Source organism: Sylvia atricapilla, chromosome 3 (assembly GCF_009819655.1).
Source record: "Sylvia atricapilla isolate bSylAtr1 chromosome 3, bSylAtr1.pri, whole genome shotgun sequence".
In the NCBI taxonomy this organism is placed as follows: Eukaryota; Metazoa; Chordata; class Aves; order Passeriformes; family Sylviidae; genus Sylvia; species Sylvia atricapilla.
The window spans coordinates 105,970,023-105,997,421 of NC_089142.1; the positions used below are offsets into that span (position 1 = coordinate 105,970,023).

Sequence of the window (27,399 nt, forward strand, 5' to 3'; positions counted from 1 at the left end):
TTTGGCAAGCACCAGCTCAGGCAAGAGCAGGTATTTGTGAAACCCTGCTCAAGGCAAATGGTGAGCCTATACTGCTTTCCACACTTCCCAACACTGTATTGGTGAAGTTTCACAAAGCAATCATTCATCATTTCATATATGAATAATAAAGAAGATTATTGAACTGTGGAGGAAAGGCACAAGCAAAAAAGGTGGGCACCAGGTTAGTCACTGTAAAAAGTATAGATTGTACATTCATATAGAGAGTGACTATGCAAGATAAACTTTTTAAAAAGCACTTTGTCTCTAGCTTCATCCATAATGCATCCAAAGACCTTTTTCAAAAGAAGCGAGGGTTGCATACATATCTTTTTCAACTCCTAACACAAGGCAGAAGTACAGAGGGACTTGCTGCAGGTTCCCCATAGTTAAACTAGTTCCATGTTTAAAAACCAAATGCCACACTTACAATAAGTACACAAAATATAAAGACCTTCAAGCACAAAATGAGGAATCAAAAAATTCTATCAAAAATAACTGCAAATCAAGTCCTAAATTCCCAGAGATTAAGGCCCACAATACATTCACATATGCAGAGAGAGGGGAGCCAGCTGGTAATTAGGAGAGCACAAAGACGACTTAAAGCTAGCTTTAATTCCACGTTGTACGCAGGAATACTGCAAGTCTCAAAGAAATAATTTTCTTTTCCCATATACTTCCCAAAGCAACTCCCCTCCTTCCCTGTGCCTCACTCAGGGAGGCTGTGACCCTATTCCGTGAGTACCAGAGGCACAGTTGGAAAGCTGCGTGGGCACTTTGCAGAGCATTTTGCAAATGTGTGCGTGCCAACCAATCCTCATCACGGGAGCAGCTTCCTGTCAGCATAGGGAAAGCATACCTGGAGAGGAAGATCTAAATGTCTTTTAAAAATTTAAAAACCAAAAAAAGTATCCTAGCAGCATTTCTTCCAAGGTTGTGACTGGCACTGCTGTAAAACGTTTAAGTTATTACAGTAGCTTCACATACTACCAAATAAAAATTAGGGAGGTGACTTTTTCAAGCAGTGAAGTGTTTTAATCATTAAACTGACTTTTCTGCAAGCACAGCCACGTGTAGGTACGTGGAAGGTACTTCCAGCACTGCTTGACAGAGACCTTTGCAGCATCTTTTGCAGGTCACCAGATAAAGTTTCTCCCACACGACAGAACAACTTAACTTTGGGGAAATCTTCACTGTGTTTTCTGAAGATACCCAGTGCTGCAGCACGGAGTAACCAAGCAGTAAGCTCTCAGTGCTTTTATCTCTCAAGAGGCTCTGCAGCACAGAGAGGAGAAGGACAAAGGTGGGGGTGTGATTACTGACCGTTCCTCATGGAAACAAGTAAAGGGGATCTGTGTTTAGCTCACAGGCCACACAGCAAACACAACTCAAGGTAACTTTTGTTCCTGTAGGGGTCCAAAAGGTGGCACAGGCAGATCTCATCCACCATCAGCAACTCGGACAATTGAGAGAGAGGAAATTTCTGATGCACAACAAAAGCGTCTGCCCCAAACCTTCATTAAAAGTCAATGGGATTTCGGCTCCTGATTCTCATTACTGGTTTTGAAAGTCTCCCCTTTTGTCCTTCCACTGCAGACCACAGATGAAAGCAAGAGCTTTTCTGTTCCAGACAGGCAGCAGCCCCTTCAGTCACGGCTGAGCAGGAAAAGCAAGTTTACTCCTGCCTGGACTTGGGGTTTTCAATTTGCACGGTATTGATCAGGCAATGGGTAATAACCAAATTACAGCAGAGCTGGCAGGTCTGATCAATCTCTTCTCAGATATAAATATCACCTCTCTCACCAGCTGCAACCTGGAAGGCCTCTCATGGTAAAGCAGTAGATACTTATTGAAACACAAAAAGCATATTTACTCTTTACCAGTAGTAACCAAAGAAATGCCACTGTATTTCTCTGTGAAATAGAGAATATCAGAAATACTCAATACTTACAGGAAAGGACTCTCTGATAAAAACCACTACAAATGTGTACATAGTATCACTCAAATTATCTTCTGATGTACAAGAACTGCAAGTTCACAAATTTTACTGATTGAACAGGACATGTAACTGAAACACTACAGTTACTGTTCTAGCACTGTTTGAAGACCTGTCTCCTTTATAATCATAGTTTAATCCTAAAGTTCAAACAAAAAATTACAAAACCATGCAGTTTCTGCTTCAAAAGTCCTTCGCTTCCTACCTAGCACTGGTAGCCTCAAAAAAACTTTAAATAAACCCAAAGCAAACAAGAAAGGTATTATAAGCTTTAGTGCCTTCATAAACAGATAGTCACATTCATTTTAATTGTTCCATGATAAACAAGGAAGACCTGTTTTAGGAAAAGAGGATTTAGTAGCTTTTCCCACCAAATTTCTGTGTTAAAACAGGATTAAATAACCAGTAGGCAGCAGAAAGCAATCCCTGTAAGCATACTGAAAAACAAGTCATCCAGGACAGCGTAACAAGCTAATCCATTACTTCTTTGACTTGCTTGCTTGTTCAGGGGCTTGTGGATTTTAGTGATTAACATAAGGTTCCTAGGTATCATTAGCAACTCGAGCGACAAGTGCAGTTTGCCATGGCGTAGTTTTGAAAGCAAATTCGAAAAAAAATGGCAATCCACTGTGAACTCCACAAGAAAATACCCCAGACTTCTGTGTGCACAGAAACAACAAAATACTTTCCTCTATGTATTCTTGATTCAAACGCTGTGGTAAGAAATACACGTGTGTGTGTATTGCTGCACATCTCCAATTTAGGGGTTATCATTTATTAATGCACCCAGCAAAGCCCAACAGGTATCACATTCCAATCATTCAATTATAGCCACTTGGCTATTCCCGTTTCTAGGAATAGAGTGCACCACATTGCTGCCTTGGTCAGTTTTAACTACTGAAGTGCACCTATATATGTGTGTATGTATATATATATATATGTATATAAATATGTATATATATATATATATGTATGTATGTATGTATATATATATATGTTCAGGGTGCTGAAATAATTGAACTGGCACTCATTACAAGCCAAAACAAAAAGGATTTAGAGAAGGTGGACTTGGCTTACAGCACTTGTTCCTGCAAGGGAAAAATGGCTCCAGATATCAGTGCTAATGGAAAAAACTAAATGCAGAGGCATTTCCTCCATATTTTATGAGAATTTAAACTTATTCCTGCTGACAGGAGCAGTTAGTGAAAATGAGCCTGAGAAACCTGAGCAGCTTGGTTTTTAATAATGAGAAACACCTACTCCATGGTACTGTTAAGAAGAAATGCCTACCACACGAGACTAATAGTCCGTCTAACCAGGATTTTCTCCCTGATGGGAGAAACAGGGGATGATTTTCAGGGAGAACATGTCAGCCTGGCAACTGCACAGTCTCTTCCCCTTGCACTCCCCCTGCATTCTCAACTGATCCACTAAGGATGATAGAGGATACAATTGCTGTCCATTTATGACCTGTTCACAATGAATCTGCCTAATCACTTTTACTGTAAGAGAAATTTAACACTGAAGCTAAGTGTGTCCTAAAAGGCCATTCTCATGGGGAGTGAGATGGCCAAAACAGGAGCTTGGGAAAGAAAAACAGCAGCAAACAACCTGAAACACTTTTTGCCTTAAGAAAGCTGGCATTTAGAGGTTGGTGCTCAATGTAGAGCCCAAGTTCCCTGCACCCAGGAACACAGAACAACACAATACGACTGAAGAGTGCCTTCCTCATCCAACAGGCATGGAGGAACTGCCATGGCTGAACAGCTCTCAGGAGAGTAACATCCAAAGACAGCAACCAGTTTAACAGGCTTATTATGGACCTTTTTCATTGTTGTTGTTAATAAATAGTTTCAAGATTCTTTCACCCAAAAATGAAGCCCAGCAATTTCACTTTCTTGATTTTCTACCAGCGCTCAGCATAAGTCTATTTTTCCTTTTAAGAGAAAGGGTTCATTAAGTTTTTAACATTACACATCGATCACTCAAGTCATCTCCATGGAAGTTTCATAAACTGACATCCTGGGTCAGACAGGTTGCCTTCCCCACCGTTTGAGGTAAGAAATTCCTGAAGCCCAGCTCAGAGAGCACCTGCTCCAAGTACGAGTTATCCAAATCCCAGCGGGTTTGTTAGCATCACTTTAGACCCCCACTCCAGCCAGGTTAAATACGCCTCCTCTGCGTAGTTGCTTTTGAGAGCTTCTTGTGAAGAGGTACAGAGAGAAGAATTTGCTGTAAGGGTGAAGTCTACAACACTAAAAATTCACAGGAAAGCAAATGTATTATTTCATAATTGCACTTAAAGATGACTGCTGAAATTATGCACAGACGCTACAGACAAAGACTCAAAACAAGTCTTACACAACCAGTCTGATCTCATATTTTTACAATTTTCATATATGAAAAATACCTTGGCAACATAGTTACTATAAAAGTACCTCTTTGCAGCCTGCAGTATCTACCAAGCTTTTTTCCTTCGTAAGATTGATACCCCAGGTCAATTTAAGGAAATACCTTCAATGAAATATCATTAAGATACCCAAAACCACAGAAAGCCAACAGACATCTTATCCCAACTCATACTTTTAAGCTCATCTCCTCAATTCTCCTAATTATATTTGCATACAAAGGCTATCAGTAGTAAAATACATATACCCACACATGGTATACCTAGAAGTACCACTTCAAAGCTGTTCCCTAAAGTAAAACAAAAGAAATTTTAAAAATTAAAAAAAAAAAAAAAAAAAAATTGCAAGGCCAAATTATTCATTATCCCAGCCAGAATTTAGCTGGTTAAGCCTGACATAAATTTCATGGTAAATCTACAGTAGAGCTTGGTGAAACTTAGAGAAAAGTTTATTTAGCAGTAGTAATATATAAAACAGACACCAGCCTTTTTACTACCTGTCTTCTCAGAGCTTTTTTCCCAACGTACAAAGAGATCTCACTAAATTTACTAATAAAACTTAAAGTTAGCTTTGAAAGTTATCAACATTTTGTTGTTGTTATTGGTTTTGGAGTTGAACTAATGAGCAATGCAAAGAAACTTATTTTTAGACAGGCAAAACCACCATTTCCACTCAGCAATCCTGCCCAGCACCACTCCTGAGCCCTACAATGATTAAAAAAAAAAGGCAAACGGTGCCTAAATTTTACAATTTCTCCTTAAGAAAAGCATGGCTATATTTTGTAACACATGTGTGCCTGCACATATGCACAGGTGCGTAAGTGAAGCAGCTTCCAAATTTGTGTCAGGCAGCCAGAACTGAGTATGTAAAACATCAAAACACATTTGCAAACTTTCCTCCTACAAACTGCAAAAGGCAAGATGGCAGAAATTCAGTTTGAACATGCCAAGATCAAACCTGGAGTAATACACCTAACACCACATCACAAGAACAAAAGAACAATAATCTACAATTCCACGTTTTTAAATAATTTCTCATTTTTAGGCACATATGGATAGTGTATCCTTGTTACAACTAGTGTTATTCCCTCTACAGATTCTTACAAAAACCTACCACTGACCAGAAGCATAAACTCCTTCCTCAAAATGTCATGAGAATATTTTGATCAGACTTGAATATTTTGATGTCAGTTTTTAATGGGAATAGCACTAATGATCAACAGCTCCTCATTCATCAGAATTTGGGATCAATTGTATCTGGCACAAGACATTTGAAAAATTTAGAGTTACAGAAGCAATGAATGGTTTGCATTTGAAAGGACCTTTACGATAATTTCCAACCCCTTGTTCTGCAGGGACACTTTCCACTAGACCACATTGCTCAGAGCCCCATCCAGCCTGGCCTTAAACACTTCCAGGGATGGGGCAGCCACAGATTCTCTGGACACCCTCACAGCAAAGAACTTTCTCCTAACATCTACTCTAAACCAACTCTCTTCCAGTTTGAATCCATTCCACCTTGTCCTGTCACTGCATGTTCTTGAAAAAGCAGGCTCCCTGTGGGTACTGGGATATTTTAAGAAATCTAATATTCTATCAGACTTTACATTCAAAAGAACCCATACACGTTCTCATGAGTCTTATATGGCTATCTTAAGTATACAGAATATACAGACACAAAGGAGCTTTTCTGAATCAAAAAGAATTAAAGCAGATTCCTAAGGAAGTTTCCTCCATAAGAATTCCTCCTCACAAGTGAAATGAAATCACAAAGGAGAAGGCAGACAGACAAAAAGACTCAAAACTCCATATTGTGGCCAGGATACACTATTTGACATGCTAAAATAGGCATGCACAAAGGGAAACATACACACAAGAACTAGAAGGTTCTTGGAGCTTTGTTATGAGACAGCTGCAAACACGTAGCTGTTAGCATTACTGACTGAGAAAAAGATTCATTTATTTCAAGTAGCAGCTAAGCAACCTTTGACCACTGTAAGACCTGACAACTTTAATTAGTTTTAGCTTAAAACGGAACCAAACTTGGCTTTGGCATCTCTCCAAATAATTTCATCCCAGCCTGCTCTCTGTTCCTAGTGGAGCATTGCAGTATAATTACTTTAATCTCTTCATAGGCATGTTCCATTTGCTAGCTTTCCAAGGAAATTTACAGCCTTAACATATAGCTCAAAAATAATTTTTAAAAAGTATTTCTCATATTAGTGAAACAAAAATTAACAAGAAGCCTCCACCTCTCGCTGGCCTGTAAAGAGAATTTTTATTTTTCAGAAGTTGTTATGGCAAACGTGTTCACGCATTCAATTAAAGACACGGGACACAACAGCTCTGTGCAGTGTACACACAGTGAAGCTGCTAGACCTGTTCCTATGGCTGGGGTTTGGTTTCTTTCAGGTTTAGCTTGTGTCATTCTAGACAAGAAAATGACCATCTGGCACAAATTCCTGACATATTAGCAGCCGTAACTATTTCCAGATTAAATAATGTTATCAGGTTGCTATAAAACACTAACAGCACTTAAAGATTCAGCCGCTCTGATCTGGCCACCTCACCCACAAGCTCGACAGCAAAGAGCTGGGCAACCTCTTTTTGCACAAAGTTATCAGAGAGAACAGAAAAAGGGGCCCTCCAGCAGAACATTTTCCCCTAACTGTCCTAATCCACACTCGTATTTCCCAGAGCTCTCTGTTAACTGCACAATATGGTGTGCCTGCTTCACAGAACGAGTCAGGAGATGAACCCTGGAGCAAGGAATAGCACACGGAGCTGTGAGGGAAATGAAAGAGGGGCTTTGACAGGAACCTGAAGCTCATCACTGTGGGTGTCCTGCTGTGAATTGGGATATTCAGGTGGGTTCTGTACTTGCACTAGTTTTTCTTCCAGCAGAGTTTTAAGTAACAAGTTGCAAAACACACAGGTAGGAAAACGTACACATAATGTAACGGGGCTTTTTCTTAACAGGCTTTGATTTTAGAGAAAATCACAACTTGAAAAATACATATTTACATGGCGCACAGGTTAATCTCATATTTCAGATGGAAGACAACCATCCCTTGCTTCTGTATGAAGCCTCCCAAGTCTGGGCCTGTCCCTGTGCAAAGTGCTCCCTGCACGGATGAGCTGCTCTCCTCCCGCCAGACTCGCAGTGCCCGCGGAGGAGGATTGTCAACCATGATCTTCATCCAAGAACAAGAGACGACGTTATGGATTTCCCGCTGTAATTCAGAGCGCAATTTTCATCAGAGGATGAACTTAATTAAAATAAGACAGGACAGCAGAAGTAATAAAAAACCTTTTAATTACATTTCTACGGTTTTGGATTTGTCCTCAAGCTAGACATCCAGACTGCCTCAGCCTTCACCAAAAATATGAAAGGAATTCAACTTAGAAAATTTTCCTGAGCAAGCAAAAAAGCACTGAATGTCAAAAAAAATTACTACTTTCAATTTCTGACTCTCTATCAAAGAATAACTCGCAGAAACATAGAAAACAGACCATATTTATTCTAAAAAGCCTGAACTAAGACTTTCTGGTAAATAAAACTAATACATTTCCTAACTCTGTATACACCATGTACCTTCTTCTATACACAGCCCTGTGCAGGAGGTCTGCATTTTCTTCCCCACATTCACCACTACAAAGCTCCAAAGCTGAACTCCACAAACATTACCACACGGCACCTATAAATGGTTTAATTAAATGCTGTTGATACCAACTCTTTATAAGCCATCAGCGTGGCAACCTCTCTTGGGCTCCTCAGTCAGCAAAATAAAGGCGGCCATGGGGACAGTACAATGCTTAACAGCAAGATGCTCTCCCAGGGCACACAGGTACCAAGCTAACGAGCCACCAAGTCATTCACTGCCAGGGAAGCAGGGTGCAGCACAAAGAAAACAGCAGGGAAATTCACTTAAGTTGCCCGGGCGACAGCAAAGCAACGTGATGAAAAATTCCCAGTGGCCCAGTGGCAGGGAAGGCACCGGGGCGAGCTCACTCCAGCCCAGGGCTGGGACTGCAGCACACTCTAGTGACCCGAAGTCTCCACAGTAAAAACTAAATAAATTCAGTGCTGAGCTCCCCAAAAAAGCTAAAGAGCGGCGATTCGAACTCTGCCTCCATTTATAAAACATTTGGTGCTTGTTAAGAGGCACAGGATTGACCAGCGTTGGTCTGGGACCACCAGCCTTTTTCCCCTCCGGCCCTGTGAAGGCACCTGCGGTTATGATGCAGTTTGCCATTTCTTTGGGGCAGATTTAAACACTGATAATGAACCATCGATTAATTTGCACTGGCTGAGAACCGACGTGCAGCAGACAAGAGCAGGGAACCTGTGTGCAGATGCCACAGCAGCACTGCACCAGGACACTCCTCCCCATAAACCACCAGATTTCCAGGGAGCTTTGCACACCATGGCTTATTCTTGCACTTTCTAGGCTACACCTACAGGCTGCGCTGCAAAATGTAACATCAGCAGCTTTTCAACAGGTGCTTCAGCTACTGCAACAAACAGCTCATTTGCAATACCAAAAATAACTAAAAGCATGGACTTCTCTCCCTCCCCACCCCCTGTAAGCATTTTACAGTTACTCTGCACAAGACTATCAAGAAAAATAATTTATGTCCAGTTCCAAAGCAAAATGCTTCACTAAGGCAGGAAAAGCAAAAGAAATTGTAAAAGAAATTCAGCACAGCTGAATTTTCATGCACTTGCCCAGAACAGCCCTGGCTTGGCAGGTCCTAGAGGAAGAGTTCAAGCACACAGACACTCATTCAGGGTGAAGTATTCCTCATTTCAATTTCTGAGAAGCTTCTAAATTGCAATATAACTACAGCCCAACTCACACCACCTTGGTCAAGTGGCCCTTTCCCACTCACACCTTTAGCCCATCAGTCCTTCATCTACTCAAATAAAAGCATAATTTTTTTTCACATTCTATGGTTTTATTGACCAATCTTGACAATCTGGAGGTGTTGTCTAAGTGACTCCATGGACTCAGTGACAAGGGAAGCCTCAATAATTCAAACACAACAAACCACTAACTTTTTTTTCCCCCACGTGCCCTCCTGCATTTCAGCACCAACTTCCTTCTCCCACTCATTTGCAGTATTTCAGTTTTAATTCTTCTTTCTCTCGTCTTCCCACTGTGCCTTTATTTCTCCTTCTCCTGCTTTAATTTGTTGAAAAGTGCTTAAGTTAAAGAAGCTTTTCCAATCATTCTGCCATGCCTAGAGTTGTTGCACTTGTTCTTAGAGCAAGCATGAATTACTAGTTAATCCAAAGCCACGTCCATATGCACACACACACTACACCAACACAATATTTGACATCCTTGTCATAACGACTTCATAGAACAACTACCATTACACAAGACACATTTAGTACCCATGGTAGCACCACTTCAGTCAGGAATATATACTCAAAAAAATAATTTTGGAGAATTTAAGTTTCAGACTGTTAAGAACATCATGACTACAGCAAGTACTTACAATGGATCATTGTACCTACTAATGAACAAACCCTGTTGAAACACTAAACTACAGATTATTGCTTAATTTCTAGATGTGGATACACCTCATTGCCTCTCTGTACAGACTACACTTTGAAGCTGAAATAATGAACTACATGATTAGAGAGCAGCTTTTAAAGAGAACGAAACTTCGTGCCTTTTTATTAAATACCGGGGGAAAAGAAAAAAACTTCAATGAGAAATAGTCCTTTAACACATCATTTTTCAAGACTTTTATATGTCCTTAAATTATGTATGAACAATTCTTCCCAAGTGAACGTGACTACGCCTGCACTAAATTTAAGAACTTGTGCAGCTTTTTCCAGGTTCAATGCTTAAACTCAAATCTTCTGAGTGACACAAATGCCTTATTTAAAATCAGCATTTTCATTAAACTTGCAAGCTATTATATGTGATGTAGGCATTAAGCTTCAGAAGCATAATGTGTTGGTACCAAAAAGAGTCATCCGTGCACTCTGAAAATGAAATATTTTGGACAAAGGAGGAAGAAAAATGCTTTGGAAGTACCAGATGCAGCTTTCCCATCCTTGAGATGAAAAAGGCGACACGAACTGAGAATAGAAATCCTACATCCATTAACAAGGAACATTTAACACCTTCTCTCAGCAAGGTGTTGAAAAGAAAGAAGTGAGCCACCAGTTGCACTGGTGTAAAGGAACAGTAATAACAATCCATAAACAGTGGCAAGCTTTCTTGCCATTCCCTTCTCCCATCAGCTACCTTCACGTAAGCATGCATGTTACATGGCAGACAATTCAATTATGACACACTACAGAAAAAGGAAACAACAAGCATTTAAAAGAAGATCTAACTGAAAGAAACTTCTGAAATATAAAAACAGTGTACCACTGAAATTGTATTAATAAATTTACCTCGATATTGCGAAGAACCAGCCCTCTGGATTACCTGGACCAGTATGTATCAAAGTTGAATTAAAAGCCTGAGACAGTTCAGCAACTGATTTAATTTCCTGTTCATATGCACATTTTCTTTCTCACCTAATTCCTAGATTTATTATATGCACTGACAAGGGATCAAAATTCAGGATCATAACTAAAAACTCTTCAGTCTCACTAATTATATAGGATTTATCTTCTGTATTTGCACAATGCCAAACAGACTGCTGATAGTTCAGACTATTCCTTTAACTGGTCTGGAAGAAACACTTAAAACTGCAGCTAATTTTTTTAAAAAAGCAAAATTCAAGAATGCAAATATACACACGCATTATATACTGCAGTACAGATATTGAAAATTAAATACTATGCTTGAAGTGCATAAACATCATCTAGACAGAGCCCATGTCTAAACAGCATAACAACCCCAAGCAAAAAAGTTAAGCCAATTCATTAACTGATTTCACCACAACCAGAAAGCACCCAAAATTCCACTTCTGACATTAAATAATTCACTGTCTCACCAGACTAAGTTCACATTTGCAGCACTGTGTTCATGCCAGGACTGGAGAAAACTTAGGCCCAAGACAGAACAACTATTTAACAGAGGTATTATAACTTTAAAAAAAAAAATTAAAAATCAAAGCAGTATTTCTAGCAGGAGGAATATTGCATTTGGCCAAGAATTTAAAAAAAAAAATTTCCTTGATTCAGGAGACCACAGTGGGGAAGAGAGAGACTACTCAGTTGGCACAAATCCAAAGTGCCTGTGCCCTTTTGTTAAAGCCCTGGATCATGAAACTATGCTCTTCCATCACTGCCCCAATCCAGTGCAAGCCCACTGGAGTTCCACGAGCCCCAGCTCACAGCTGCATCTTCTCTTGTTGAGGAGTGATGCTTTACCACCTTCAGCACAAATATCAAGGCATCCCTTCCTTGAGACTTCCTCTCATTAAACAATTAAAAAAAAACATAAAATTCATGAGCAAGAAGTCCAGAGAGGATGACAATGCCACTGATAAATCAAATGCACATTCCAAGCTAGAGAGAGGTAACGATATACTTCAGTTTTCAATTTAATCAAAGCAAAAAAGAGTGAGCTTTTCACTACGTATCTTGGCTAAAAAAGAAACATGTCCTAGCTTAGCTTCATCATGCCTGCACCAGCAAATTGACTTAATTGTCAGCAAGGAATTATGAAATATGAAGTGACTCCAGCAGTGCTCCAGGGAGACTCCTGAGGCACGGTGTCTATAGCAGAGACACCAAAGTGCCATCCATCTCACTCTCACCCTCAGGCAAAGCAGAACAGCCGTGGCTCTCTGAAAGAGGCCGCCAAGAAGAACAAAACCTGGCTTTCCCGGATGATTAGCAGTGGCTCAAACGGGAAATTTTAAATACATCAGCACATCTTCCCCGGCTGCTGAAAGCACAAGGCGGGAAGTCGTGATTTGAGACGCCAATTTGTAGTTACAAGGCCACGGGGGCCTTTCTAAGGAGAGAGAGAACACCGGGCACCCTTCCCCTCTCCCATCCTTCTCCCCAGGGATAAGGGCAGAAAGGGAGGCTGCAGACAACACAAGCTGCTCCGCTGGATGCTGGCACCGGAGGACAGGACAGGAGAGGAAGGCACAGAGCTATTGCTAAGCTGTACTTTCTGACTCTGATCCTGGTTTCAGTCGGACAGTGCAGCATGACAGAAGAGGAGAAGCCACATGTAACTCAGCCACTGGGACATGGGCACTATGAAAGAAGCAGGGAACCCAAAACCTTTTGCTGGGTCTTTGGTAAGAGCTGGAGATAAGGACTCCCACCTAAAAACATCCCTTTGGCCTGTTTGCCAGGGATTCACTTCAGATTTAAGAAGCAGTTTGTTTTAATCTCATCTATTAGTGGTGGTGGGGACTAGTCTGAACTAGAGTTGCAGCCTCTGAAGCCGTAAACTCCTGACCTAAAGGGCCTTTGGGCTGCAAGCCCTGCCAAAACTCCACTTTTGGGCCTCCTAAGCAGGTTCTTCTGTACCAGAAGGCAGGAGGGAGATAGAGAAATCACTCTTTGTGGAGAAACAGCCCTAAAACTGATCACTCAGCTCCCCGAAACGCTGTGTTTGTTATCTGCTGGGGGAGGGGGGCTGTAATTAGTTGAACCATGGCCAAGGCTGGAACTGCTGGTCGGCAAAACTCTGCTGGGACCTCGCAAAAACTGTCTGGGCTCCAGCACTCAGAGACGCCTTCAGCCAAGGAATCAAAGAAAACCAAGAAGCATTTGCCCTGGTCTGCCCCTCCTCCAAGGCTGATTTAGTTGTTTTATTTTTTAAGGTAATAGACAACCTAAAATGAAAATTGTTTCAGAACCTAAGAAATAAGTTGTCATTAATGAATTCTCTCAGCTTTTTCTCTCTCTCAGCTTCCCTGTTTCAGTGAATTCTGCAGGTAAAATGTACCATTCTTCACTGACTGACTATTCTGAAAATCATCCTAAAATTTGATTTTCATTTCAGAAAGAGTAATAAAATTACTCAGATCTGTAGAAGTTCAGAACTAGTCAAGTGACCTGGACCACACATAATCATGCTCAACATAATCCCTTCAAAGTGGACTGAAACTGACAGGATGAGAAAAGAGGAATAGCCTGTACACCACAAATTCTTACAAATGTAAAGGGAATGGGTTGCCAGGTACTATTATCTGGCATATCAAGTCACAGGGAAGACTTACATTCCTCCATAACCTGGTTTGATAGAGTTGAAAGCAATATCACCTCTTTCTTACATAAAAAGTTATTTCACATGACACACGAGTACAGTTGCCTTGAAAAAGCAATATGGTTCACACTTTAAATTTAAAAAGCATTTCTAACATGGATTTGCAATGCAAAACATTCTAAATACAAATCAAATATAGCTGACAGAACCATCTTTTTGAGGCAGCCCACAACTAGGCATACCAGATATTAACTATTTCTATTTATTACTCGACAGAAACCAGCTTTCAAGCATAAAATTAAGGTGCTACAGAGACATACTTAAGTGATTCATGCTGCACACACCAGATTAAAGTTACTGCGGCACAGACAAGCAAGTGATAAAATAGAGAAGGAGCAATAATCCTAAAAAGTTCTCCAAATCGGGGTTTTTCCCACAAGTTTCAACTACTCAGACACAATAGACAATGAAAGCCTCAGGCGTCAAGGCTTCACTGGTGAAGCCATCTGAGAACAAGGGGCCATTACAACATCGCTCCTCCAAGGGCCAAGTCATCTTTTCTCGATGAGACTGCCGGCCCTCGGGCACAGCTCAGGCGAGGAGCTGCAGAGCTCCAGAGCTCCTCCGCAGCCAGGAGGAACAGGGACAGGGTATCCCAAAGAGCAGGGCCGCACACCTCCCCTCTTGGCCATTCACACACGTCCTGCAAGTGACAATCCAGGCTGGAGAGACTAAGACGAGCCTTGAATGTTCCTGTCACCTCAGAGGGAAGGGAAGGAGCCTGGGAGCAGCAGCATCTCATCACCCCTCTGCTGTGAGGAAAGCACAGGGCCCTGCAGCACCTTCATTACTGTAATTAGAACAATTCCCGAACGCATCCAAACAATGGTGTATTAACAAGTGACTACTCCTTGCACACGATGCAAACACACTTGCCATTGTGCTTGGATTAACAAGCAAATACCACTTTCACAATCTTCCACCGACCTTTGATGTCTAGTTGGCTGCCATTACTAATTTTTATGACTGTGACAGCAGGTCACACAAAGGAGTTTGGAGCTTTTTTAAGCCAAGCTGTACCCTTTATATTAATTTCTAAGGGAGAGGCATTCTGAATTTCTAAAGAAAGCAACTTATGTTTTTGCAAACAGAAATGTTTTTCTTTTCTCAGAAAATCAGTTGCTAACAGCCATAGGTCAAAAACAAAACCTAAACTGCATTTCACAGTCCATAATTACTTATTTAACAAGTAATGGGAGCTGTATTTCAAGGGGCTAACATTTCCAAGACCTGCAGCAAATGGCAAACCCAAAACCCTAGCAAAGGGTGGAGGACTCAGCAGCTAAGAGAATAAAGCAAAGGCAACTCCTCCTGCCCGAGAATGCAGGGGAGACAGACAGGGTCAGCCAGCTGCACAACAGCAGTTTTGAACATCAACTCTGACTACTGCTTTTTTACCCCATTTTCTGCATCCAGCAAATTAGATAAGATAAACCTAAAGCTTACTTGCTTCAATCAAAGTAGACCTTCCCCTATTCCATACTTAACTGCATATATTTAACGAGATTACGTTGCACACAGAAATAAATGCTAATTCCCATGCTGACCTTACTGCACCGCTCACAGTGACTGAGATAATGGTGATCTGTGCAAACCCAGAACAACCCAATGTGTTCATGGTTAGAAACAGAAAGGGAGGAAAGAACAAACATACATCTGGATACAGAAGTGTGGGGGACAGCATTAACACTACAGAGACAATCTCAGCCTACCAGCTGACCTCTCATTGCCAGTATTTTGTAAGTAGAGAGAGGAGGCCTCAAAGAAGTCTTCTCTTTTGTGTCCAACATTTGGAAATTACTTGACTGGTTTGGTTTTTTAAAATGCAAAAGCTTGAAAAAAAACCCACAGCGTTGCATGCCTATCTTGACTGAGAACACACTGTTGCAACTATCGGCTTAAAAACCCACAATCCTTTAGATAATCCCCCACAAGTCCTGATTAAAAGTGGATTTAATATTATGAAACTAAGCATAATTGTTCAAGGCGACCTTGAGCAGTTTCTTATACCACTCTGCTCCATCAGCACAGTCAAGATGACAGCTGCACTGTCAAATGTATGATAAGACAGGCTGATAGCAAGGTCTCTCCAAAATATTTTCCCCTATGAAGTAAAACAGATGCTTACAGTTCTTCCAAACCACGCCTGTCTCCTGTTCTATTTCAAACACACACTGAAGGCACATAATGAAATGGAGTCGGCATTTAATAAGCACGAGCTGTATCGACGGTCTATCCAAGAAGCACGCCTCGAATACATGCATTTTGTTTCCTCTGCTTAAGTCATCACCGATTTTATGTCCAGGAAAATTAAGGTACGCCGGCCTAAAAGCAGTTTTACGATAACAGGGGCACTATTGCCACCTGCTGTCAGAAAGGATTCACGGCATCCCGCTCCACCTCATGCTTCCCAACTGAGACAAGTCACAGACTTCTGAAGAAATCCAACTTGGCAGGTGTTTTGATTGTATACTGCTAGTTTTCTCTAGAAAGAGCACACACACAAAAAACAGAGTCCAAGGTAGCCATGGCATGAAGATCAATAATCACCTTTGGGTCAGAGATGATAAATGGGTTCAACAACTGATGCACAAAGAAATAGGGAAAACACATTTACTGATCTGGGTAAAACAGATACTGTCCTGAAAGCATCATCACTGAAAACAGACTTGTGAATAAATCCAGCTACCACAGAGCATCAGGTTAGATAAAGCTACTAAAACATCTATCTACCTTGCCCATTCTATACATTAGATTTTCAGAAGGCAGACTACGCTGAATCCTCTCAGAGAAGAGACTTGGCCATTAACTTGGTGTGAGGGCATTTCCTAGAATCACAAAATGGCCTTTTTGGAAAGAACCACCAAAGATCATCTAGTTCAACCCTTCCTTGCCATGAACAGGGACATGTTTCACTAATTTATGTTGCTCAACTTCCCTCCAACCTGACCTTGAACATGTCCAGGGATGGGGCATCCACAACTTGTCTGGGAATACTGTTTTAGACAGTTAGGTATCAGATACTTAAGGATCACACAAACTCCTCTTATTCCACTCAGAATTCTGCGGGAGCATAGAATAACATGAAAAGTCAAAAAGCATAGCTCTGAACCTCAGTATCTGTGTCTGGTGCTTCAGCCCACAATCTGTCAGTTTAAGGAGCCTTTTGAGTGCATTGTTCCAGTGGAAAGTACATTTCCTTCTCTACTGTTTTTTTTTTTTTTATGGCTTCTCAGTAAGTCACTGAACACTCACATCCCACTGCTTGAAATCATCACTTGATTATCATTAACACGCAGTGCCTGTCTGTCTGCAGTGCCTGGCCATATGGCAGGGCGAGTGGCAAAGCTCTCCTTGAGGCCTGCCAGGTTTAGGGCTCCATTCCTCCACCCAAGACTCTCGGCTCACTGGCACCACACACAGTGTGGCAGGATAATGTCCCAGTGTCTGGGAGCCATCGCCATGAGCTACATGTGATGGCTGTGAGCACACTGCTGGGATATTGGAAAGAAAACATTTCACCACAATTCATTTCCCTTTCCCAAAGCACCCCAGAACAAGGAACAAAGTTCTTGCCTGATAGGTGTCTGCAGCACTGCCAATCCTTTCTTTTTTTTAATGCTTAGGTTATACTAATTACACCTGAGATATTTTTCAAGTGCATTGCAACCACCCTTTCTGCAGTGCAATACTAAGGGAGCCTCCTCAGTCACAAGCCTTGGCCGTGTGGTTACAGCAAATGGTGTTTGACTGAGGCAGCTGCTGCACTTCCCCACCTAAATTAAACCACACCTCCAGCAGCACTTGCCTTCCATTTCATTCTCTTGAACGCTGCCACTATACACAGACTTTTCATCCAGTATGAATATCGCACTACAGGGAAGAATAGCATTGAAATGAAATTAGAATGAAAGCAGAGGGCAAGTTTAAGCACATGTACTGCTCGCCAGCCAGGCTCAGAGCATTCTCCACAGAAAGCAGTAATAAACTCACTGACAGATGTCACAACTGAGCATGACCGATTCCCTCAACTATTAACATTGACTTTCCTGATGAGTAAGTGAGGACTATATATAAATTAGTCTGGGGCTTTACACACAAGTGTAATTGTACCAACTGTAAATTAACTTGAGAAACCTTTGATTAACACCACAGTCTGCTCACAGTAAAGATGAAAACCAAATTAGCAACAATTGGTTAGCAATATTGGTTCTATTCCTAGAGGAAATTACAACAGTGTAAGTTACATAGGCAGATGCCAGATGACTCCATACAAGAGATTTCAATACAAGTTTTCCATTTTCCTGTCTGTACACTGGAGATAAAACATGTAAAGTATGTTGACAAAACATTCTAATGGACAGCAAACTCGCTAAGAAGCTCCCAGTATAATCATTTATGTTTAGCTCAACTGAAAAAAAAATAAAAAGAAAAAACACACAAAAATTGATTGCAATATATGTAAAAATCCCAAGTTAAAATGCTATGAACAACTTAAGGACAGGTTTTACTCTTTTTTTTCCTTCCATACTCAATAGCAGGAACATTTGAGTTAAAGGACTTATTTTCATAGCAAATTATTGAAGAATAATTTTAAATGAGCTCCAGAGTAAGAATTACTAGTCACTGTAAAATAAAATGGGGAGAATAAGTATACAAACAATACCAGATCAGGCTCACTGACTGACTCAAATACCTTAATATTCAGACAGGCCACTTCTGAAGTAATTTCTACTTCACAAGTTACAAGATAAAAATTTTGTGTGATAAATTAAGTTGCCAAATGAAATGGATTAGCAATCAGTGAAATTGCCTGATGTCAGATCTGTTCCAGATTAGAATCCATCCTTTTTCCCCACCTGTTCATTAAGCACCAAGTTCAAGGCAACTGCAGTGACTGATTGCACATTAACGAGCTGTTTGTGTGGAAAGGCAGAGTTCAGTCCCTGTCTATACTTACACACTTCGTAAGCATAATTCACTGATAATATATTCAGTTCCCAGTATCAATGCATAGCTCTTCTACCTTGAGGGGTAATTTTGAGCTCAAGGAAAAAAAAGGGACACCTCATTAAGTGAAGCAGTCATATTCAAGGTCAAGGCCAGGAAATGATGAATCTGGAAGAAAATATGTTGCTATCTCCAGATAAAAACACTGGATAAAGATATTGCTGTGACATAGAAATACTGAAAAATGCTTGTAAAGTCATAAAGGAAAGGCATATTTCACTAAGAAAGGTCAGATTCCATATGAAAATAGCTGTTACATCCTATAAATCGAGTCATGCAAAGGCTCCAGTGAAAACCAGTCCTGCAACAAGCAAAGCAAGAACAGGGTATTTAAAATGGAATATTTTTCACATACGTTCAGTACAGGGACAGGGAGGTATAGCAGGACAAGCATTCCAAACTCGTACAAATTTCTTTAAAAACTCAGCTGTAACTCTCTCCCTGGAAACAGCTCTGCCTCTTAAAGCACAGGAGACCATCACCTCCATGCACTTTCCTCAGCTGGCCCTGCACATTGTGCCAAGGAAGCTGAGGAACCTGTGCCTGCCAAACCAGCGTTCCCAGCTGAGGGAACTCACTGCACACAGGTGGGTGCTTCCCTGGAGAGGAAACCTCTTCTTGAGCTATGTGAGGCACATTAAATTAATTCCAGCATCAGGATTTAGTAAAAATGGGATATAAAGAGTTGTTTACTGATGTTAGTCACCAACTCTTTTCTCTCTTGATCAGAGGAAGATTTTAAATCATGTTTGTTTTCTCACATAGAAAAGATACTAATTTTAAAAACAGAGTTTCTATCCCAAATTTCTGAGTATTAGAAATGATTCCAGCACTCAAATGCAGTTTAAAGGGAGACACCTAGTTGCTATAACTGTAGCAACTCTCTAATTGCAAACTTAGACTCAACAGTCCACACCTATTACCAGAAATATCTAATTGAATAGACATGAACATCTGCCTTTTTCCTGAAGATTAAGAGTTTCTGTTCTCAATACCATACTTTGGTGCTCATACCAGGAATATTTTTCAAAGATCAGAAGAAATATTATCTCTTCTAGTGTTCTGCAAGTCGTCATCTTCTCCTCCCTATCAGATAAAAATGAGAATCTTTTTTTCCCCTGACATAATGGTTTCCCTTTGTTCTTCCTCCTAGTAAAAACTCCCTCACAAGCATATTAGTACATACCTCCTTATCTTATAACTGGACAGTGAGATTTATTAACAGGTAGGAAGTGAATGAATACCTGAGGTCAGCAGTGATGAACTGCTGCTTCAGGTATATGAGGTACACAGACATGCCCATCACAGCCACTCCCAAAATACCACTCCTGTACCTCCTTCAGACAGTTACTGCAAGTGACATAAATACTGACACAGTTTTCCTTGTTAAAAATGCAGAGGAAATGTACTCCTCTACTGCTTAGTTGACACTGTAAATACTGAAGCAATTGTTTTTCAAACCTTACTCAGGCTTTCACTGCTGATTTCTGTATTTAGGATTGCCAGAGGGACTAAATGGCCCCTCTCTGCCCTCCCTAGACACAGACACAGCACAACCCCCTCGGAGCTCAGCTCTGACGATTTACTCAGATGTTGGCTAATTGTGGTTATCTGGTTTCCAAGTGCTTGAAGCACTTTTGGCATCAGGAGGAAGTGACATCCAGGAACATTTAATCTGTTAAAAAGGCCAGTCAGCACAGATTAATGCAGTAAGCACATGCCTTAAGGAGAGCCTGTTTACATTCTCTGAGTGTAATAAAGCACAGAGGAGGATATAGGAAAAAAATAAGATTTTCATACAAGTCTTACCTGAATCCTTTAAAAATGTGTGAAGGAAATAGCATAACAGGACACCTTAAGCAAAATATCAAGTTAAACTAATACCTGTCTGCAAAGCAATCAGTAGTAAGGAAGTTTTAGGAAACCATTGTGTAAGGCAAGGACATTTACAGGGGTAGATAATTGACATCAATTTTAGCAAAATGGTACATCAGCTCCTTTTTTCATCTCCTTTTTCCTCTCACAATGCATCTCAGCTCCTCACTCCAGTCTTGAATGATTTCAAAGAGGCTGTTTTGATGTGGTTCTTTTGACAATGAGCTAAGACAAACTATATATAAAATATTTTTGGAAAGTAAGCAACATCCAGTTTGTCTGCTAAAAGTCTAGGACAAAAAAGGATCCTTTTGCAGCGGTGTTCATCCATGATATCCTGATAGTTAGCTACAGAAGACCACCGCTTTTATTAATTTATGTCTCATTTCCTCCTTACATATTTGAGAATACACTTTTTTTTTTTTTTTTTTTGCCAATATGTTTGCATCCAGATCTGGAGACAATCTGAAGCACCTGGAACCCTTCCACAGCCCCAGAGAACTCCCCAGACCATTCTCTTTACTTCAAGCATGTTTAGCTCTTTGCATAAGTCAATTTAAACATGCAACCTGTACCTTCCTGTGGCTTTAATTTGGATATTACAGGAGACAGTTCATGGAATTTCTAAGTTCAGAGAAGAAGTCTCCAGAGGGTCTCTTCCTCCCTTCCTAACCCACAGCTTACAATGCATAGGAGGGAGTCAATCCTTAACATTTGAGGTATTAAAAATGCACTAAGAATAAAAAGAAATTGCACAGATTTACCTCCAAAAAGCCTATTTCCTATTCCATATTCAACAGGCTGCATTTTATTCAAATTACACACAGAAACTGGAATTGTGGCTACTTTACTGCTTTATGTCTTTGAGGCTTGGATAACTTCAGTTGCAAAAGAAAAAACAGTTCTTTGCAAAAGCTTCATATAGTGCAGAAACATGGGTCTAGATACCATCTAAAGACTCTACAATTTCACTGAAACTGTTGGACTAAAAAAGAATCTCAGCACAGCAGATGTTTTGCATAAATAATATGGATCTTGAACCAAAACACCTTCCTCATGTAGCTTTCCAGCTATCCTCCACAGTTTGAAAGGGCAGCAGGAAAAAAGTAACACTGAAACCATGAGCAAATCAAAGGCTTAGACTTAATTACTGCTCTGACATACAGAGAGCATATGGTTTTTCCAAAGTAATTGTAGGTTAGTATTTTAATCTAAACTTATTAGGATCTCATGACAGTTAACATATCATGCCCTTTAGGAACTACAGAAGGTTACTAAAGAGTTAGAACTATTTTAAAAATCCACCAGTGTGGATTTCTGTACCAGTGTCCTGGCCCTAGGGCTGCTGTTTGTGTCAGTCTGATACACCAAAGTATCACTGTACATGTTCCTTTCCATAAGCAGCTTTGCCAACATCTAATCTGAATTTCCCTTTAAGCCCAAATTCAATGCACAGAAGACAACAGCAGAAATAACTTTTTTACCAAAAGCTTTCTAATTACTTTCAGAAAGCCCTCTTTAGGGCTTTCAACCTCAGTCTCTTAGAGTGGCCTTTAAGCCAGTTCTTAAAATTGCATATCAGTACATATTCATTTGATTTTTTTTTTAACCTCCTCAGAGAGATGCATTTCTCACCAGGATGGCAGGCAGATAATAGGTTTATAGGCAGATAATATCATTTGCAGTCTGGGATATAAGTTTTTTTGGAACCTTTCAAGAGAATTAAAGGGGGATTTAAAGCAAGAAAAGAGAAGTATTCCTATTCTAAAGCTAATCCATAGCTAGTTCCAGTCTGTAATTCAGGGAAGACCTATGAACAAAGAGAAGCTAAATATAAATGGAGAGAAGTATGCTAATATTGACTTACTGGAAAGCAATAAAGTAAGGAAGTCAGCAAAAGCAACACTGGAAAAATGATCTTAAAAAAAGAATGACCAAATAGTAAAATATTAAATCTTCAGAGGCCTTGTCAACACAGTGAGCAGAGGACCACTTACAGGGATGCTACTGCATTGTTTGTTATTTAGGAAGGCTTTTGAGCATCAGTAAACTAGAAGATTAATTATTTTTTTTGCTTGGGAATACCAGCCTCAGTACTTGGAATGCAAAAAAGTATTTTGAAATGGCTAAGGAAGGGTTCCACCTGTACTTCACAAAACCCATTAGCAGATGTCCACTGGTAAAGTGGGATGTCACACAATCAAACAGTCCAAGAGAGTCTGCTCAATACCCTCTACACACAGGAATGTTTGTGTGAACAAACATTCCTGCGCTCTTTACAGACATGAAACAGTAGCTCCACATGGAATTTTCCTCTGATAAGCAAACACATCAATTTTGGCCATTACAATCCTGGGAACCTCTGAACTTTATTCCATCACAGAGAAGATACTGCAGCACGTTTCCTTCCAAAAAATGAGCACCGCCAAAATTACTTCTTGAAAATTAATCAACACCACTCAGATACTACGGGGAAAAAAATTTCGGCCACACACTCTTTTTGGAGTGGAGAGTGAAGGAAAGATTTGGCTGTATGTATGGGGTAAACCTTCCCATCATTTTTTGTCAAAAAGCTGAACTAGCTTATAAAAATCTAACACACTAATTAATTAATTGCCCAGGCTTTTCCCTCCTTTTGTCACAAGATGCTACACATGGTTCTTCACCTCAGCTGCACACATTGGAAACACGGTCACTGAGCATGAAGAGGTACTAAAACACTTAAAACTCTGTATTTTTCAAGTTCTTGGCTATGATCTACAATCTCCCAACAAGAAAGCAAATATGAAAACCATATAAACCAAAAATGTGTTTTCCTATCACCTTGTTGTTAAAGTTCACACATTACCTAGCCCACAAATGGCTTGATTTATAAAAGCAGATTGGAATATACTTGCATTAGCTTCGTAACAAAAATGAGCCTTCTACAACACAAAGTGTGAAGCCTCAGCTAAACAGGTTCAGTCAAAAGATGGACACAAGATCATTAATTCTTTCATGGTCACTATGCTATAAAAGTTTCACAGTAATCCCTGCCACAATAAATGCACACAGGATTGTGTGCAGGATGAACAGATGCAATATGAAGGAACTGGGGAAAAAGCCGTATTTTGAACAGATTTCGACAGGACTCACCAGTTTTAGGCAACTTCTCCAGAGTTCACACTTGTACCATGGAGCTGTAAGATTTTCAAGACATAGCCACATAAAATATTTAACCACCTACCAGCATTGACAATGGCATCAACCTCAAGCAGCGTAATGTCACCTCTATAGAGAGAAACTTTCTCACTCAGACTTTTCTTCCCTTGCAGATCTTCTTTAGCGTTTTCACCTACAAGCCAAGAAAGCAGAAAAAATCAGGTTATAAGCATGGGTCTGAGGTAATTATTTACAATCCCTGACCAGGCAGCAGACCGGTGACACTATTGCTGTCAGACTGCAGCGTCTTTCGGTTTCACCTCGAGAGGGCACCGGTAACCCACAGAGACACCAGCACATCAGGCTGCTGGCTCACCACTTGTTTCCAAATACAAGCGAGTAGGAAGCACTGAATCCTTATCTGCATGTCATTTGTTTACAAAATTGTAGAAACATACGTATTTTGGGGAGTGAGATCCACTAGGTAATTTTATTTGGTAATCGCGAGGGTGTGAATTGCAAAAACAAATTGAGGAATTAAGATCACACTCCTAATCAGAGTAATAACTTCTCCAATCCAGAATTATACCAAATGAGAACAAAAAAACCACAAGCACACCATTTCCCAACAGCCCAAAAATTCAGAATGACTTTTGAAGACATGTAGCCAGACAACAAGCCTGAAAAAATAACCCACACAAATTTTAAACTTGGAGTTTTGTCACCTTAAATTACTCAGCTAGGAGGAGGGGACACAGGTGGTGAAGACAACATACACTAGCTTGCAAGAGATTTGCTACTAAACAATGTTACAATAGGTCCCTTATTCCTGTAAACTCTGAGGATTTTGCATCACCAAATCATTTATGTCAGATTCAGTCTATAGAACAGCTCAGTTACGTCAAGCCCTTGTATCACCCTGATTTTCAGCCTTCTGATGATTGCTTACATATTTCTACTGGAGTTTTTCATGCATGTAACATAAACAAGTAGATTGTTTTCTCATACCTCTCTGTGATGGACTGCTGAATTGACCACTGGGCTCAGAGAGGTGTCCCTCTCATCTCCCAAGCCTCAATCAAATCCCAAATCATAATAAACTGCCCTTCTTTCTCTGCTCACCTCTCAAGCTGAGTGTGGTTCTTTCATGTCCCTAAAAGTGACACCCTTGCACAAACATATTGCCCAAAGCTTCACCAAGTTAGACATGCACATCACTAGAAATGAACTGAGGAGAGAGGATTATTAAATTCACTTTTACTATTTCATTTTTTTAATTCTTTCCAACACAAGTCTCAAGAAGCCCGAGTTCATGTCTTGGTCAGAAACAGAACTCATATGCTGAGGAAACCAAGTGTGAATCAAGTTCAGATCTTCAAAACAAGTGGAGTTTGTTGATAAGCAAAAAGTGTCCTCAATATTTAGTGAGAAAATAGAAGCAGTCCAAAGAAATTTGTCCCTCTAGTCTTACCCTCCACTTCCATCAGCTCAGGAACACCAACGTGGACATGTCAGCAGCTCCTTGCTGAGCACCAGGAGCACATCCCCAAGCCCCTGAGGCCCGTCCCGCAGTGGAAGGGTAGAGCAGCAGGCTGAGACAGCCACTCACTCAGACGCTCTGGCTGGCCTGGCTTAGCCATTCCCGACCTCTGGCTGCCAGGCAACAGCCTTGTGACATCGCAGCCGATGCCACCACCTCGCTCGCTGCCCGCGGGCTCCGCTCGGGGTCAGGGCCCGCAGCCCGTCCCTGGGCAGCCCCGCCGTGCTCCGCCCGGGGCTCTCGCTGCTGCTGGGGCTGTGCGTGGCCTCGCTGCTCCCCGGCACGGCCGCAGCTCGGGGCCGTTCCCGCAGCAGCGCGGCGCGGCTGCCCGTGCCGGCCCGGGACGTGCGGCGGCCGGAGCCCGGCTCGGGCAGCGCCGGCCCGTGCTCCGTGCGGCCGCACTGCCGCGCCTTCTCAGCCCTGTCCCTGCTGCTCGCCGCGCTGCGCCTCGGCCGCGGCCTGCGGAGAACAGCGCAGAGGCGGCGCGGAGAGGTGAGGGACGGGGACCGGGCAGCTGGGAGGGTGCCGGGGCCCGGCAGCTCCAGCGCCACGGGTGAGGAGCGCCGGCCCCCGCGGAGAGCGGAGCCCGGCCAGGCACCGGGGCTCCTCTGCCTCTGCCCGGCCCCGAGCCCAGAGACAGGGCTCAGCCCCCTCCTCCCGGGAGGAACGGGCACGGGCTGAGCCGCCAGAACGGGACGGAACCCGCCCGAGGCGTTCTCCGCACGGCCCGCGGCCGGGGCGGCCCAGGAATGTTCTCCCACGTTCCCCGGGAGAGCGGGAGCGGCCCCCGCGGCCCCTCCGCCCCTTCCATCGCCCCCGCCCTGTGTCTGCAGGAGAAGGGCCGGACGCGCCCGGCCTGGCCGAGGACCTGCTGCCTCCGGGACGAGGGGATCGGCGGCCGGGAGGAGAACTCTGCCTCCGTCAGGAGCCTCCTGAGGCACCTGCGGCAGCGCTGCCTGCGGGGGAACGTGCTCCAGAGGGGAAGGAACAGCCAAGTGTGGAAGGACCTAGACGAGGAGGCAGCGATTTTCTCTGATGGAGACGACATCTGCTAGGAAACGGAGAAATATACTGCAAGATTACTCATACAGCTTTTTATTATTATTAAACTAATTTATTAAATAAGACAGCTTTTATTTCTGTTTTTACTTTAGTCTTGCAAACAAATTGATTGTAACTCTTACAAGAGTGAAATCAATGGCCACTAAATCATCTCTGCACACATTCACAAAGGATGGAGTTGATCTTGGTCAATCTTTACCAAGATCAGGAGGTTTAGGATATTACTGATGACACACAAAAGTGGAAACACTGCTGTAAGGCCCTTCCCTTGTCTCCTCTGCCCCAGCCTCAGTAAGACATCACAGCTGAAAATCTTCACCAGAAAGAGTTGAACATTCATGTCCCCACCCCCAATTTTACCCTCTAGATCCAGCCATCATCTTCTACCCCTCTGCCTATACAAACCAATTTCATTTAGCTCTTCTTCCTACATCATCCTTTGGTCACATTTGAAACAACTCAAAATCCACAGAGCTGCAGCTTGAAGTAAGATGAGGTTGATTACGTGAGCTCTTCACCACAGAGAAACAGAGAAAATAGGCAGTCCTAGCCTTCAGCTTTGTTAACAACTTCCAGATCCCTCCTAAGGAAAAGGGCATTTACAGCTTGTGCAAGGGTAGAAAAACGCATTAGACTGAGTCCACAAAAACTGCACTTGAAAAGAAAACGGGTAAAGTTCACCTGAGCCAAGTGGACGAGGGACTGTCAGAACATCTCACTAGAGGGAGCCCCCAGCCAGGACATAAAGGTACTCAGCTGGTGCAATGGACAAGGATGACACAAACCTACAGCATTGGAAAATCAACCCCAAAACTCAATCACTGTTCAAATATCCAGTTTTAAAAGCCTAATATACTTTAAAGTATATTAATTTCTTAAACAGGTCTCAAGCATCCAATTACAGAAATCCCTACAGCAATACCAAAGAATTTACCATTAGAGGGAAAAGCCTACAGCTTGCAGAGCTTATTACAAAAAAATACATTTGCATTTTAAAACGACTGTTAATGAAGGAGTAGAGCACACAGAAAGTAGTACAAATAGGTACCAAAGCCCCATAGCATAAAGCAATTCCTATGGCAAAGTAAAAGTTTCTTGGCACTCCATAGGCAAAGGCCAATAAGAGAAGAAATCAAAGACAGAA

At 41.7% G+C, this 27,399-nt stretch overlaps 1 protein-coding gene across 6 annotated transcripts in view; it reads right to left on the reverse strand.

The window, feature by feature from the left end:
- Window positions 1-27,399, reverse strand: part of MACROD2 (mono-ADP ribosylhydrolase 2) — an 861,715-nt gene that overhangs the window by 816,764 nt on the left and 17,552 nt on the right. For all 6 annotated transcript variants that reach the window (XM_066316515.1, XM_066316514.1, XM_066316518.1 and 3 more), the window contains exon 3: window positions 23,739-23,846. In XM_066316515.1, coding sequence (XP_066172612.1) covers window positions 23,739-23,846 — 108 coding nt within the window. The remainder of the gene's footprint in view (window positions 1-23,738; window positions 23,847-27,399) is intronic.